Raw genomic sequence first — 14,943 nt, 5'->3', positions numbered from 1 at the left:
CTCTACATTTTGAAATGAAAATCTCATTTTCCGAAAAAAGTGACTAGACATGTTCTTTCCGTGTACCCTTCAAATGGGTCACACTGATAGAACAATAATTATAGAATAGAGAATGACCATTTATATCATAGACAAACAAAGGAATTCCGAGATGCGTATAGTGCAAAATTATTGTAGCATAAGTAGATGGCGCGATACGTTTTGTTGCAACTGAATTGTCAAACGTTAGCGCTTTACAATCTAGTTACCGCATAACGAAACGGTTGCAAAATACATAGGGATGAGCATTTATTCTGTGCATAACTGTGGCCATAACGGAAATGAGACTCATTAGTTACCATAGAGAAATACAGGGTGTCCCAGAAGTACCACGTCACAGTGACACCGGAGGTAGGTCAACTCAATAGGAACCTGGTCAGCCTAACATGACCCCAGTAAAAGTTGCACGGTTTTCGAGTTAATACCGAAATAAAAAAATTAAATTGACAATTTTCTCATTTCAAATTTAAAGTACCTACGAGCACCGATAACTCGAAAACCGCATGCAACTTTTACTGGGGTCATGTTTGGCTGGGCGGAATGCCTGATAGACCGCGAGCCAGGCGAAAATTTCGTCAGTCATCGCCTCCCGGGCGAAAACTCGTATAGCGGTTAACGGCTATGTATGATGAACCCTCGTGAACATCAGCTGCCGCTCCGTTGGTGGGTTGAGGAATGGCATCATACATAGCCGTTAACCACTATACGAGTTTTCGCCCGGGAGAAGATTGGTCATGGAAATCTGTTCCTGGCCCGCGGTCTATAACTGCATTCCTCCACGTAAAAAAAAACCCTAGTTAGGTTCCTCTTCAGTTGACCTACCTCCGGTGTCACTGTGACGTGGTTGTTCTGGGACACCCCGTATAAGTAAGGAAAGAGTGGTAACTCCATACATCAGTTTTCTTACTAAAACGCGAGTTACTTCGTAGTCGAGATCTAGCGGCAAGTAGTGGGTTTATCAGTACCGCTACTTGACACCAGATGTCACGAGTGTCACGACTGACGAAAAATGTATTAAAACAATTTACAACTAATATTACAAGCAGAAGTTGAAAATAGTTCCGGTTATAATGTTAACTGAACATTGTTGAGCATTAGAGTTTTCATTCATCGCGACATCTAGTGTCAAGTAGCTGTACTAACAAATTCGCTACTTGACGCTAGATGTCGACTACGAAAATAACCAGCGTTTTGGTAAGAAAACTGATGTATGGAGTTAGCACTCCATCCTTACTTATTTCTCTATGCCAGTATTTAGATTTTAGCCCAACAAGCACTTCCCACGTAGACAATATTGCTTGAACTCGTTGGTTTCCTCCAGATAATCGCGAACGTTCCTGAGCTACAGTCCAGCGGGTCGGGTTCCATAAATACGATCAATGACTTCTCCAGACTCAAGCTAGGATCGGCTCGCTAGATGGCGTTATACGTAATTGTTTACCACAGAAGGCGCTTTGGTGAAAGGGTTCAAATCCAATAAGTGACAGAAGTTGGCTGTAGTCTATGGTTTATCTATTCCCCATAATTCCGCTATTTGCTTTTTAGGGTTCCGTACCCAAAGGGTAAAAACGGGACCCTATTACTAAGACTCCGCTGTCCGTCTGTCTGTGTCTGTCTGTATCTCATGAACCATGATAGCTAGACAGTTGAAATTTTCACAGATGATGTATTTCTGTTGCCGCTATAACAACAAATACTAAAAAGTACGGAACCCTCGGTGCGCGAGTCCGACTCGCACTTGGCCGGTTTTTATTAGATGTACAAATTTTTACATATGATACAAAAATAAGCCATAAAAATATAAAGCAAACTTAGGATTGTTTTTAAAATTTATTACCTAAGATTGGTATACCACCTGTACTATATCTTGGTCCAATGTGTATTTGTTACTAACATTTTGCTTAATGAGAGAGTGAGATGCAATGCACATTTGACAAGTGGAATACCACCCTAAGCAAATTAATTTGTCTGTTTTTAGGGTTCCGTACCCAAAGGGTAAAAACGGGACCCTATTACTAAGACTCTGCAGTCCGTCTGCCTGTCCGTCTGTCACCAGGATGTATCTCATGAACCGTGATAGCTAGACAGTTGAAATTTTCACAGATGGTGTATTTCTGTTGCCGCTATAACAACAAATACTAAAAACAGAATAAAATGAATATTTAAGGGGGGACTCCCATACAACAAACGTGATTTTTTTGCCGTTTTTTGCGTAATGGTACGGAACCCTTCGTGCGCGAGTCCGACTCGCACTTGGCCGGTTTTTGATATCGCGTCCAAAATGACAATCAAAATTCAATTCAAATTGTAATAGTTTAGGGTCCTTATTTGTCTGGCAAATTTAAACCTTTGCGACTCATGGGATATACGATATACACATTTAATAAACAAGAAATTTTCTTTTTTGTTTCATTAATTACGTCTTATCTATGTATCCAATTGTCACGAAATCTCACATGTCACTTCACTCGGAACCATTTTACTACCGCGCCCTCTGTGCTGAGCTTTTAGTGAATATTACGCAAAACTCTGCGTAGAGGGCGCCACTAGCATAAACAGAGGGCCTATCGCGAAACACAAATTTCGGTTTTCGCGGTAGGCCTTTGTAAACAAACCGCCTTTATGCATCAATGTCATAGTGAAAACTTGACAAAAAACTGTTTAAGGCATAGTATGTATTTAAAAGTTTATATACTCTATGGTTTACAATTTGTGCAAGTGCTGAACTCTGGCGGCAGAACATTGCAGTAATACCCCTAATTTTAATATTCTGTATTATCCAGTTTAATAGTATTTTACGTAACCTGTCCACTGTAGGTAGCCGAAATAAGAAGTAAAGCTTTTTCATAAAAAACATGTTTATTGCTCTTGTACACAAGAAAAAAAATATATCAAACCAGTAAAGGGGCACACTATCAGTCCGCCGGACGATATCGGCCTGTCAGTTAGAAAAAAAATTTGATAGGCCGATATCGTCCGGCGGATTGATAGTCAGTGGGCCTCTTAGGTCAAATCGACCAAACAAGATTTTTTTCCCCTCACTAGCTCGGAAAGTTGCCGTTTATCCTTCAATACAAGCGGGGAAAAACGCGTTTTATCCACTAGTGGGGAAAGTAATTTGACCTTGGATGGAGCGTGTTTAAGTAGCTTGACAGATAACAAAACGTAAAACGCTCATGATAATGGTTCGTTCGATATTAATTATCATTAAATAAATGGTTTGAGAATCTAATAAAAAATACCAAATTTAGCTTTATTTAATGATTTTAAGTCATAAACCTTAAAATTCCATAAGGAACGTTTGTTTTTTATAATGATGTTAAATATAATTCTGAACGCACAAGTTGAGTCGATGCAATTTCAAAACGCATCGTTGACATTTCATACATCAGAAATGTCAACATTGTCAACAATTTTTTTACTTAAAACCTTTTCTCACCGACTCGCGTAAAAATACACAACTTCCAGAGTTTTCTGTTATAATATCGTAAAGAAATGAGTGATTACAGTGATGAAGATGATCTAACGCCTGTGGATGTTGCACTTTCCTCGCTATAGTGAGGTGAAAAGTTTTGTGTTACACACGGGCGCAAATGTATTTTACTTCTCGTGTGTTGAAACACTCGCTACGCTCAGGATTCTATTTTAGAACCACTCGCTTCGCTCGTGGTTCACCTATAGAATCCTTTCGCTTGCTCGTGTTTCTATTCTACACTCGCGGGTAAAATACAACTTTGCACCCTTGTATAACAAATAACTATTTCCAGTTTCGTCAATCTGGCTATTACTGATTAAGGCAAGGTATGCCGAGGCCGTTTAGTGACATTTTCGTTTTTTTTTTTTTGACGAAACTTCGAAATAGAGCACCACAACTTGGTGTTGACATGCCTTACCTTGATGTAAATAAATGCATATTTCACTTAAATATACAGAATATACACGGTAGCTAAAAAATAAGTGCATTCCCGTTGCCAGGGAGGTTTTGGGATTATACTGAGCAACTTTTACTATGGGACCAACCCCGAAATCGCGACAAAAAATTTGGCTGTTTCATACATTTTGGCTGGTCCATTTTCTATGGGTGGGTTAAAAAAAAAACGCAATTTCGTGGTTGGTCCCAAAGTAAAAGTTGCTCAGTATAATCCCAAAACCTCCCTGGCAACGAGAATGCACTTATTTTTTAGCCATCCTGTATACATTGATTGGTATACAGTACTGTATACCTCCATAATCTGTTTGCGTCAAGCAAACTGTTCAAAATAAACGGAGAAAAAATGCTCATAAGAAACTTTGATAACATTTGGTTTACTTTTCATTTCGAGGTAATACTACTTAAGTTTACTTAATCCTACAGTTAAATAGGTTCCGTTTTTATTATATTATACTTAACTTTACATTACATAGTAACCTGTGTGTTGGTTCATATTTTTACGATATTAAACACCATATTAACGACTACCACCACGATATTAAACTTATAATAAACACCATATTGGCCTTAGTCTAATTCACCCTATAGGTTTATTATTAACCTTCTCGACGCCGTGTCAAACACAAAAGCTGTCACGCGGACGCCACGTCACCGAAGTGTCAAAACTGAAATTGAACTTTATGCACATGCACGTAAGTCTATGTTGCTCTGTGGTCTTTGACCGATTAATCCGTATTTGGCGTTGGACGTGCGGTGCCGATATATCCGTCATTGGCGTCAAAAAGGTAAAAAAATCTAGAATCATGACTACATAGTAGCCTTTTGACAATGACTTTTGTCCCATTTATGGTACGAGCATCTCATACATGAGAATCGGATAGCATTATTCGTATTCGTAAATTCGCGTTTTCACTTAGTGTTAATATGAACCCCTTAGTGTAAATTTATTTGATAGCGTGACGTGACATACGCGTTTGCGTTAAGTCTCATTTTGTATGGGATTTTGAGTTTCCAAAACGTTCAAAATCCCATACAAAATGAGACAACCTTTTCGACGTCAATGACGGATATATCGGCACCCCAGGTCCAACGCCAAAGATGGATTAATCGGTTAAAGAACACAGAGCAACATATACCCACGTGCATGTGCATAAAGTTCAATTTCAGTTTTGACACTTCGGTGACGTGGCGTCTGTGACAGCTTTTGTGGTTGACACGGCGTCGAGAAGGTTAACGCCATAGACATAGTATATACAAGTAGTTACAGACGCGCCACCGAGCGACCGGGGGTAAGAGAAAGAATATTCATATAGAATTTGGGCAGCATAGGATTCTCTTTCACTCTTATAAGTATTTCGCCATCGCCTCCTACCTATGATGCCACCCGGTCGGTGATAAGGACAAAGCATGGCACTATTTTCTCTTTCCTCTTATTGGAATCGCAATAAGACTATCTTTCTCTATCAAAGAGTGCCATTGTCAGGCCCTTGGTTAACGCAAACGCGTATGTCACGTCAGCGTCACGCTATTGAATGAGATTTACACTACACAGCTTTGACACACACAGCACACACACACACACACACACACACACACACACAGTTTTGCACAGTTTTGAGCGAGCAATCGTTCTTTCAGTAAATGGAAACACTTGCTCAAACAGTGAACGGGAAGAGCAAACATTTGCTCAGATTGAGTACACTAAGTGAGAACGCGGGTAACGCTACTTATATTATACTCTGGCACAGCGACCTTGTGAGTAGAAAAATGCGGCAATTTCTACTGACAAGTTGGGTGTGTTTCAGTATAGTTTCCAAGATGACAAATATTTGCTCGTTAAATAATAGGGTAATTGACACATGTGGAATTTTATACCTAAATCTAGTTAAATAGATAGAGAATGAGCAATCTATCACAATAAATTGGAAACTTAAAAAATATATGGGAATAATTAAAAAATACAAGACCTAAGTTTAGAAATAAACTTTTTTTTACATTCAAATAGGAAAAAAAAGCAATTTATCACAATAAACTGGAACTTAAAAAATATTTGGGAATAATTAAAAAATACAAGACCCAAGTTTATAAACTTTTTTTTTACTTTCAAATAGGAAGAAAATAACGGTACCTTTCGATTCCTTACATTTTATTTAAAAACACATTGTATTGCAATAATATACATAAACGCAACATTTCACCGACAAAATCTCAATTTCCTTGTTTTCCATACATCGAAACGGCTTCTAAGCAGTGACACAGTGACGTCACGATGTGTTGCCATTTTGTTAGAGCGTTTGCTCAGTAAAGTGCGGGTGCCAGACTTTGACCATCATTTGTGACTTTTGTATTGCTTTAAGACAATGGGTCCCATACAAACATTTGATCCTTAAAACAAACCTGATCGTCTGATACCATAAAAAAATTGGCAATTACCCTATTGTACATTGGATCGAGATACTCTTATTAACGCACGGAGCGGGTGCCATTGTAGGTAAGCGTTTTCTAAAATAAATATTGAAAACCTGATTCTTACAGATTCTGGTGTTTTTGGGTTATTTAAACTCAGAATCACTAGCATCTTAAACCTGATGATAAAAAAAATGTCCCAAAAATTTGTATGAAAATTGTACATACAACTACGTCACGCATATACTTACGTGAAAAAAAAATTCAGACTAAAACGTGACGTAACGGAATGGACATTTTGGGACATCTTTTTTTAATGGCAGGATGGAGAACGCTGTCGATTCTCAGTAGAATGAGCCCAAGAATGTCCAGATTTGAAATAATCAGGTTTTCAGTATTTATTTTAGAAAACGCCCAGGTAAAATACGTCGCACGCTTCCGCGCCAGTTAACAATGCTCATACAATTTTTCTTTAAAAAAATCTTTATTTCAGACCAAAGCTATCCATATTTTGTTAGTAACATTTTAGCCTTAATATTATGTTAGTAACCTATATCTACTTAGACCTACCAATGACTACTTCTGTTCAGTACCTAATGAGCGGGCAGTCGAGACGCTCGGCTAACGCCCTTAGCATGCTGTTAGTGCTACTGCTGCCGCGCACACGTCGCAATGAGGCCATTCTCTTCCGTCTAATGGCATAGAAGTCCTCCGTTCGCGTTTCGGCGAACATGCCTGACGCACTAGTGCCACAGGGCGGACACGCTATACGTCAAAAATCACTTGCGTTTCTATGTGTGAACGGCACGTCTATACACGCGTCATAGTGTGAGTGTTGCTTAAAAATAGTACTGAGCGGCCGGCAAACGGCCGTCAATCTGGTGTCGCGGGGCGAGGGCATTCGAGTCGGGGCGGGGCGGGGCGCGGCCGTTCTGTATGATAATACTATTACTTATTCTGTGACAGTGCCTCGGCAGCCTTAACAGCATCCTAAGGACATTATTTACTGGACTCGCAACGCTATGTGCAACCGCGCCACCTAGCGGACGCTCTAAATGACCCGTAACCGTTCGAGCGGCAAAACCCATCACCAATACTTAGCCAAATACGTTTCCAGCTCCAACGGGTTAGTGCTCGGCCCAAACCGTTCCACAGGTACCCCGTTCCTATCCACAATGAACTTAGAAAAATTCCATTTTATAGCATTAGTTAGCGTCCCACTTTGAACCTCCTTCAAAAAATTCCATAACGGATGAGAATTCTCCCCGTTTACTTCTACTTTTTCAAACAAATCGAACTTAGCTCCTTTGTTTTTAGCAAAGGTTTGGATGTCTTTCAAGCTCCCTGGTTCCTGGCCACCGAACTGGTTGCAAGGGAAGGCCAGTATACGAAGACCCCTCTCTGCGTACTTGTCGTATAGCTCGTTGAGTTCTTTATAGTGGTTGTCGGTGTATCCGCATTGCGAGGCTACGTTGACGATGATTAAAACGTAGCCCTTGTATTTGTCCAGTTTTAAGGTTTTGCCGTTGATGTCTTTTACTGTGAAGTCGTAGATTGTCTTCGGTTTTTGTTCTGGGTTACTGTAAAATTAAATAACTTGTTATTTACATCAAAGCAAAGATATACAGGGTGGCTAAAAAATAAGTGCGTTCCTACTGCCAGGCACGTTTTAGGATTAAACCATATTATACTGAGCAGCTTTTACTATGGGACCAACCACGAAATCGCGAAAAAAAATGTACCCTCCCATAGAAAATGGATCAGTCAAAATGAATGAAACAGCCAAATTTTTTTTCCCGATTTCGGGGTTGGTCCCATAGTAAAAGTTGCTCACTAACTATAATCCCAAAACGACCCTGGCAACGGGAATGCGCTTATTTTTTAGCCACCGTGTATATAGCTCCGTAAAAGATAAAAACGTGCCTCCGAAAATCAAGAAAAATTTATGCTCGAAAAGATGGCGCCATACCTTTGGCCTGTACTCCTGTAGATGGCGATACCGATTGATATTTTACAATTTTAACACATTTCAGTGAAAGAATAAGGAACAAAGTCAAATGGCGTTCTAAAAGTTTTAATCCTGTGTCGAAAGATGGCAGTAAATTTACTGTGCTTACAAAATTTACTTTGACAATACGCCTCTATACTAAATTCTATACTGTGCCATACTGCGCCATATTTTAAAATTTGAGGCACGATTTGTTTTTACACTGTACACCTCTTTTGCTAGACTTACTTTCTCGCATGGAAATGCCGGAACACCTCCACAGCTTCAAACACATCATCAGCCAAGATATCAGGGTGTTCTAAGGCTGCGAAGTGACCACCAGCTTCTACTACGGTGCTGTGCAGGTAGTTCTTGTACTTCAGCTTCAGGAACTGGTCCGGGTGGAATACCAGCTCGTGTTTGAACTTGATGCCCCACGTCGGCACCTCGGTTGGAACCCTGTGGATAACAGTCATGAATCTGGTTAATCAATCGTTTACCCAGTAGGAGATGCCCAAGAGGGGATTTTTTTGGATTTACCCGGGCGTGTCAGATTAAGATATGAGTGGTGTCTTGCTACCCGTGGAGATTTACCTTAACCACTTTTAGCCGTCTATGTTGGTGGGTTGGTTGGTGCCTTGGAGTTAAAAAAATCGGTAAGCAGATTGTGGATTTGGTTAGTTTGTTAGTAGTGCTAATACTTAATCGGATAAATCCATTCCACGCTCTCAGCAAATATCTACCCTATTGCCTTTTCTTAATACCAAAACCGCATAATCTGACAGATGGATTTATCGGAGTTTGAAGTTAAGAGACACAATTATTTGTACAGTCGAAGGCAAAAATATCGATACAGACAAATGGCTCAAAAATATGTCCAAGTCCAAGTAGTAAATCATGACGTTGTCAAGCAGGGTCGTCTATGAGAACTTGAACTGGATGCCATAGTTTTCCTCAAGGCGGAAAGATCATACTTACTCATCTAGCCTCAGACTTTGCTGCTTTCGAGCAAATGTCTCAGCATACAGTCGCACGGAAGTAGTAATGCTATTCGAAGCCCAGTAGATCATGACGTTGTCAAGCAGGGTCGTCAGTGAGAACTTGGAGAGCAGGTTGCCGTCGCCAGCCTTCCTGAAGGCCGGGTCGGTCCACGTGGAGAACTTCTCCAGGATGTACGCGGCCAGGCCGGCTGGGGAGTCGGTCAGTGCCGTACCTGGGACACAAAAAGTTCATAAGCCACGTATCCACTAGAGGCCGCCTCGGGTCGAGTCCTCCGAGGCCGCGCAAGTGGAGACGCTGCCTCAACCTGAGGCATGCGACACGAGGCAAATTCGTTGCCGCGAGCCGAACCGTATTTTGTCGGTTTTAAAACTTATTACAGATTGTCAAAACAATCCCGACAGCTATCCAAACTACAACTTCAAAGACAACAAAATATTCCGTACAGATGATTTCATTTGGAAACAAGTTTCATCTCCTGCTGAAAGAAAGTTGCTTATTGAAAAATTTACTACAAAAATAATAGACTGAGGCTTATTTGTAGAGCAAATAATAAACGTGGTACCTAATTTCAACAAAAATGTATTAATAAAATATATCGCACCAATAGTGTCCGGTTTGGTAGCCTGGATGTGCATGTATCCGGACTCCTCGATGAGGTGTTTGGTCTTCTCTCCCCATGGGTACATCCGGCTTTGTAGCTCCGGCTCCACCACGAGGCTGGGCCAGAACTGACCTGTACAACATTTCAATTTGAGTTGACTCATCGCAGAACTAATTCAGAACAATCTTTAAATAGATAGAGCAGGGGTTCCCAATCTTTTTCAGTCCAGGGCGCACTTGCAAGTTTAAAATTTAATCTTGATATATTTAAAATAGTTAGGTAACATGGCGAGGAGCATAGCCTCACAGCGCCCCTCTTTACTGTCTACGGTGCACCAGGGCGCCGCGGCGCACAGTTGGGAACCCCTGAGATAGAGCATGAGTAAATTTTAGTTTCATAATCTCAGAACTAGTGCAGACAAACAATTATTAGAGATATAGGAATATCCGAGCCTATCACGCATTCTGCTTCGTATTCTATAGGTACCCTAATTTAGATCAGCCAGTTTACCCCGAAGTAGAATGCCATACGATAATGCAATATAAAAGTAACTAGGATAAAAATGTGTAGGTAATCTACTTATCTAAAAAGATGCGCGTACGGGTTGAAGGAAAGTACGGGGAAGTTTGTATGAAATTGTCTGGGAACAGTGCTGTGGCTAAGGCTTACACTATGCAAGTACCTGTTCCAGTCTAACAACTTTACCCCAAACAAGAATGCCATATTACACTATGAAATTGACTAGGCTACTGTACTTACCTAAAAAGTTATAAAGATGCGCGTACGGGTTGAACGATAGCACAGGGAAGTTTGTATGGAACCCAAGCACGTTCTCCGGGAATAATGTTGCCATGTGCGATCCTATAGCGTGGCCCGCGTCCCCGCCCTGGATGTAGTACTTCGGTACGCCTATACGCTGCATCAGGTTGTGGAGTACCACGGCAATTTCTGCTGGGCCCAGGCCGGCTCTAGAGGCGCCCTGGACAAAAAAAGAAATTCATTGTTTTAAAGTTTCAACTTAGCACGAAATAGCTATAGGATTTGGAACGGGGATATCAGAAACTCAGACCATATACTGTTCAATGTGTGATGTACCTATGAGGGTATGATCTTATGAGAGTCAGGTGAGAAAACAAAAATTTGTGTTTTGAGCATAGTGAGTTCGGGCGCTGTCGAATTTATTACGGCCAACTGCACCAACAGCAATTGGCGAATATATCAATGTCACTCAGCAATGAACTAAGACACTTCCCATACAATAAAACATAGCGAACTCTTAAACAGTGACAGACGGTTTGGTGCAACTGACCCTGCGACCGGCGACTAGTGGCAGATCGTGCGTTTCTCCATAAACTTTCTGCCTCGCACAGCTAAACTGTGGAATGAACTGTCGCCTGCGGTATTTCCGTACCGATACGACCTTCAAGAATAGAGCGTACTACCATCTTAAAGGCCGGCAACGCACTCACAACCCCTCTGGTGTTGCGGGTGTCCATGGGCGGCGGTAATCGCTCCATCAGGTGATCCGTCTGCTCGTTTGCCTCCTATATCATAAAAAAAGCCGTACAATAGTGCCACTGCAACAGACTAGTTATAATTTACCTGTGAGAAGCCAAAGCCAGGCAGACTGGGTATGATCAGCTCGAAGACGAAGTCGGGCTGAGCTCGCGGCGTGGTCAGTTTAGGTATCATCTCGTAGAACTCTCGCACTGAACCCGGCCAGCCGTGTAGGAGAAGAAGCGGCACTACCACTGGCTGTAAATAACTCAAATATTTGAACTTTAACCAGTTCAAGTCCCCGGCAAGCTCGGCCGAATTTCACCTTCCTATAGTTCCTATACAAAAGGAGTTTCGTTCTCATTTTAAAACTACGTGTGAGATTGTAATGAAACTTTGCACATACAATGACATGAGGTATATCTAGGTCTGTAATTAGTTTATATAGCTCCAAATTATAAAACAAATGAAATAGAGCAAAAACAATTTTTGTATGAGAAACTTAAATTCACTGTATTTTTTTTACTATGGTATCTGAAGCTACATAAACTAATTTCAGACATAGATATACCTTATCCTATTAAGTACAAAGTTTCTAACTACGTTTGTATGGAGATCCGAGTTAGCCGGGGACCCTTAAGGTGTTCAGTTGGATGAAATTTTGCAAGCTTGTGTCAGAAATTTTTTGCAAGCTACTAACTAATTAAAATAACTAAACTATTAATTAACTAAAATATTATTATCACTTTGCTTCATATCAATTCAATCCTATCAAGGTTAGGTTAAAAGGTTTAAGTATTTTCTTCTTTCTTTTCTTATTTCCTTCTTGTTTGCATTGTATTTTAACCTTAGATGTGTATGTAGGTACAATAAAGTTATCAGTGTTATCACTTGACTTTAAATTAAATATGGTAATGTCATTATTACTGATAGTTTTTGGCCTATATTAAACATAATTTTCAAATAATAGTGAACATGATTGCCAAGCCTCAAGATCAAAACAAGTGAAACTATATCTCAACTCTCATTACACTTCTTTGTACCATCTTACCTTCAAATCACCATCAACCTTCGGCTTAACATGCACATAATGTATGTCCAAGCCCTGTATGTTAGTCCTAAACTGACTGTACTGGTTCAGGAACTGCTCCCGCTGTTTGAAGTCATACTTGTTCTGCCAGAAGTCGAGTACTCGAGTCAGGAAGTCAGAGTTGAAGCCGTAGGTGAAGCCGGCGTCTTCAAGGGGAGGGGTGAAGGGACGCCGGTGGAGCAGACGCTCTCTTAGGTCGTTCACTATCTGAAGCACAGATAATGTATAAGTCATTTCATAATGTAGCACTATAGCGTCTCTAGAACTCTATTTCCAGTTTTTACATATTTGGCGACAACTTAGGTTTTCCAATGGTATTTGTGTAACATGCTGCCACTGATAAACAGTTCATGGTCAGTTTTAACATTATTGGTACTATCAATTTGCCCAAATTGCACTTTGCTTTTGCAATAGAAGTAAGGTGGGACGAATGATTTACTAGGGAAAATGTAATTCAACAGTCAAATTCACAGCATAATAGAAAATTTTCTTACCACATCAGAGAATTCAATTTTGAATGGTCTGATAGATACATCAGGTTTCTGACTGATGGGGTACGGACCCCACCAAGTCTTGAGGTCCATCTCCGGCATAGGCGGAGGAGTGGCAAAAAAGTAGAACACACAGTATGCTGCAGCAACGGGAAGTACAGTTAGTACTGTGAACACTATGTATCTTAGCTGAAATAATAGAAATATTCATTTATTATTTTAAAAAATGTACATAATTTCCTGTGTTACAGAACCCAGCAGGATATTATGCAGTATCAGAGTTTACAAACGATGATATTTGAAATGTAGCTACCACAATTTAAATAACAAATTGTAGATTTTATATATTTTTTTATTTTTTTTATCTGGTTTTTATGGAGGCTTTGGACACTCTAGGTGAACATCTCTGCCTCATGGGTGCTATCATAGTTCCCTACTCAAGGGAGAGGTCAATAAAGTGGTAAACACTGATTGCTTTGTCCGATATAGGCTCTGCCAACCAACAATTGATCTGTCCATTGTGCATGGAGCCCAGACTACCAAAAATTCTTTTTCTCAAGTCCGAATTCCGGACGCATTCCAACAACACGTGAGACAAGTCATCAGTCTTCTGACAGTTTGCACACAGTGGTGATTAAGATTTAGTTTATATTGTAAAATACAGTTGCTAAAATATATGATTTTCTATGAACTAATCAGAGTCCATGAGGTACTGAAACTATATTTATAACAATTGTATGAATACCATGGTTGTAATAAAGAATATTATTATTATTATAATGTGTACTTTGTACAAGTAGAAGTACACAGGGACTTACAAGTGTTACAAGGCTATACAGCACAAGGGAGGTTTGAATCTGCGATTTTTGACCACGACACATGTATGAAAAGTGAATCTAAATTCTATTTTTTATTCCGTAGACTAAAATGACATTTCATGTGGTACTAAGAAATGTCACGTCTTACACATGAAACGTCATTTTATGATTTTAGTCTACGGGATAAAAAAACAGACCTTAGTTGTAGTTACAATATTTTAAGATCTCATTAAATAAGGTAAGTACCTACTATACTTTTTGGGGAGAAATAGCAAACTGACAGAACACCGAACAAAATAATTACTTACGGTCAAGGATTTTTCTTGCTTTGGTGCAGATTTTTTTGCCTTTTCTTTCTTATTCTTCATGTTTGCTGACTTCCTGACTTTCCTGTTCACAACGATCTAAACTCCCTGAAATAAAGTACAAGCTATAGCAATATATTATCACCTGAGACTAATAACAACGTTATACTCAGTGATAGTCACAGGCTTTTTAAATGATGTTTTTTTTTTATCTTATCAACGCTGTATTTTTGCAATAAATTGTGAGTTGTGACCGGCTTTTGCAAATCATTCTTCAGTCAGCTCAGCTCGTATTTGGACCATATAGGTAAATAAAATTTGCAGTATCATGCTTACCACTTACCAGTGTTTAGTAGAACCGGAAGACTGCAGCTAATGATAGCTTTTTATCTTTCTTGCACTATGGAAAAATAAAAATAATCAAACAAGTAGATACAAAACACATACAAAATTATTATGTTGTTGTGCCAGTCATGTCAGTGTCACTCAGGGTCAGTAATGTCAAAATGTCATTGACAATTATCACTGATTTTTTAAACAGTTTCGGCCTGGATACAAGTCTTTTAAGCCTATTATTAATTTATCAAACATAGACAGAGAATCATACTGTCTTTGTCTTACGCTAGTACTAGCACGAGTGAAAGATACATTAAAAGACTACCCCTCCTACCACTCATGCCCAATCCATACTAATAAGTAATCTTGGTCTGAGTTTATCATATGAAACGGTGCATTTTTCGACCCGTTATCTAGTTATAGTTGTGGCGATCACGTAC

The 14,943-nt window shown here is 39.8% G+C and overlaps 1 protein-coding gene across 1 annotated transcript; it reads right to left on the bottom strand.

Annotated features, from left to right (window-relative positions):
* Nucleotides 1–6,879: 6,879 nt before the first annotated feature.
* On the bottom strand, nt 6,880–14,636 carry LOC134754830 (juvenile hormone epoxide hydrolase-like). The gene is made up of 10 exons (XM_063691263.1): nt 14,511–14,636; nt 14,171–14,275; nt 13,048–13,233; nt 12,515–12,760; nt 11,569–11,721; nt 10,726–10,945; nt 9,967–10,098; nt 9,342–9,576; nt 8,613–8,822; nt 6,880–7,956 (listed from the first exon to the last, which is right to left on the bottom strand). The coding sequence occupies exons 2-10, from the start codon at nt 14,228–14,230 to the stop codon at nt 7,464–7,466; spliced, it is 1,935 nt and encodes a 644-aa protein (XP_063547333.1). The 5' UTR covers nt 14,231–14,275; nt 14,511–14,636; the 3' UTR covers nt 6,880–7,463.
* Between the last annotated feature and the right edge of the window lie 307 nt (nt 14,637–14,943).

This window comes from Cydia strobilella, chromosome 2, assembly GCF_947568885.1.
Source record: "Cydia strobilella chromosome 2, ilCydStro3.1, whole genome shotgun sequence".
NCBI classification, from domain to species: Eukaryota; Metazoa; Arthropoda; class Insecta; order Lepidoptera; family Tortricidae; genus Cydia; species Cydia strobilella.
This window is presented reverse-complemented; position numbering and strand designations above follow the sequence as displayed.

Bases quoted from the DNA above. Each gene is read 5' to 3' on its own strand.
- LOC134754830 (XM_063691263.1), bottom strand. From the start codon at position 14,230: ATGAAGAATAAGAAAGAAAAGGCAAAAAAATCTGCACCAAAGCAAGAA. The intron at 13,234-14,170 runs GTAAGTAATTAT...CTATTATTTCAG, and splicing joins AGCAAGAAAAATCCTTGACC to CTAAGATACATAGTGTTCAC. The intron at 10,099-10,725 runs GTAAGTACAGTA...AATGTTGTACAG, and splicing joins GCATCTTTATAACTTTTTAG to GTCAGTTCTGGCCCAGCCTC.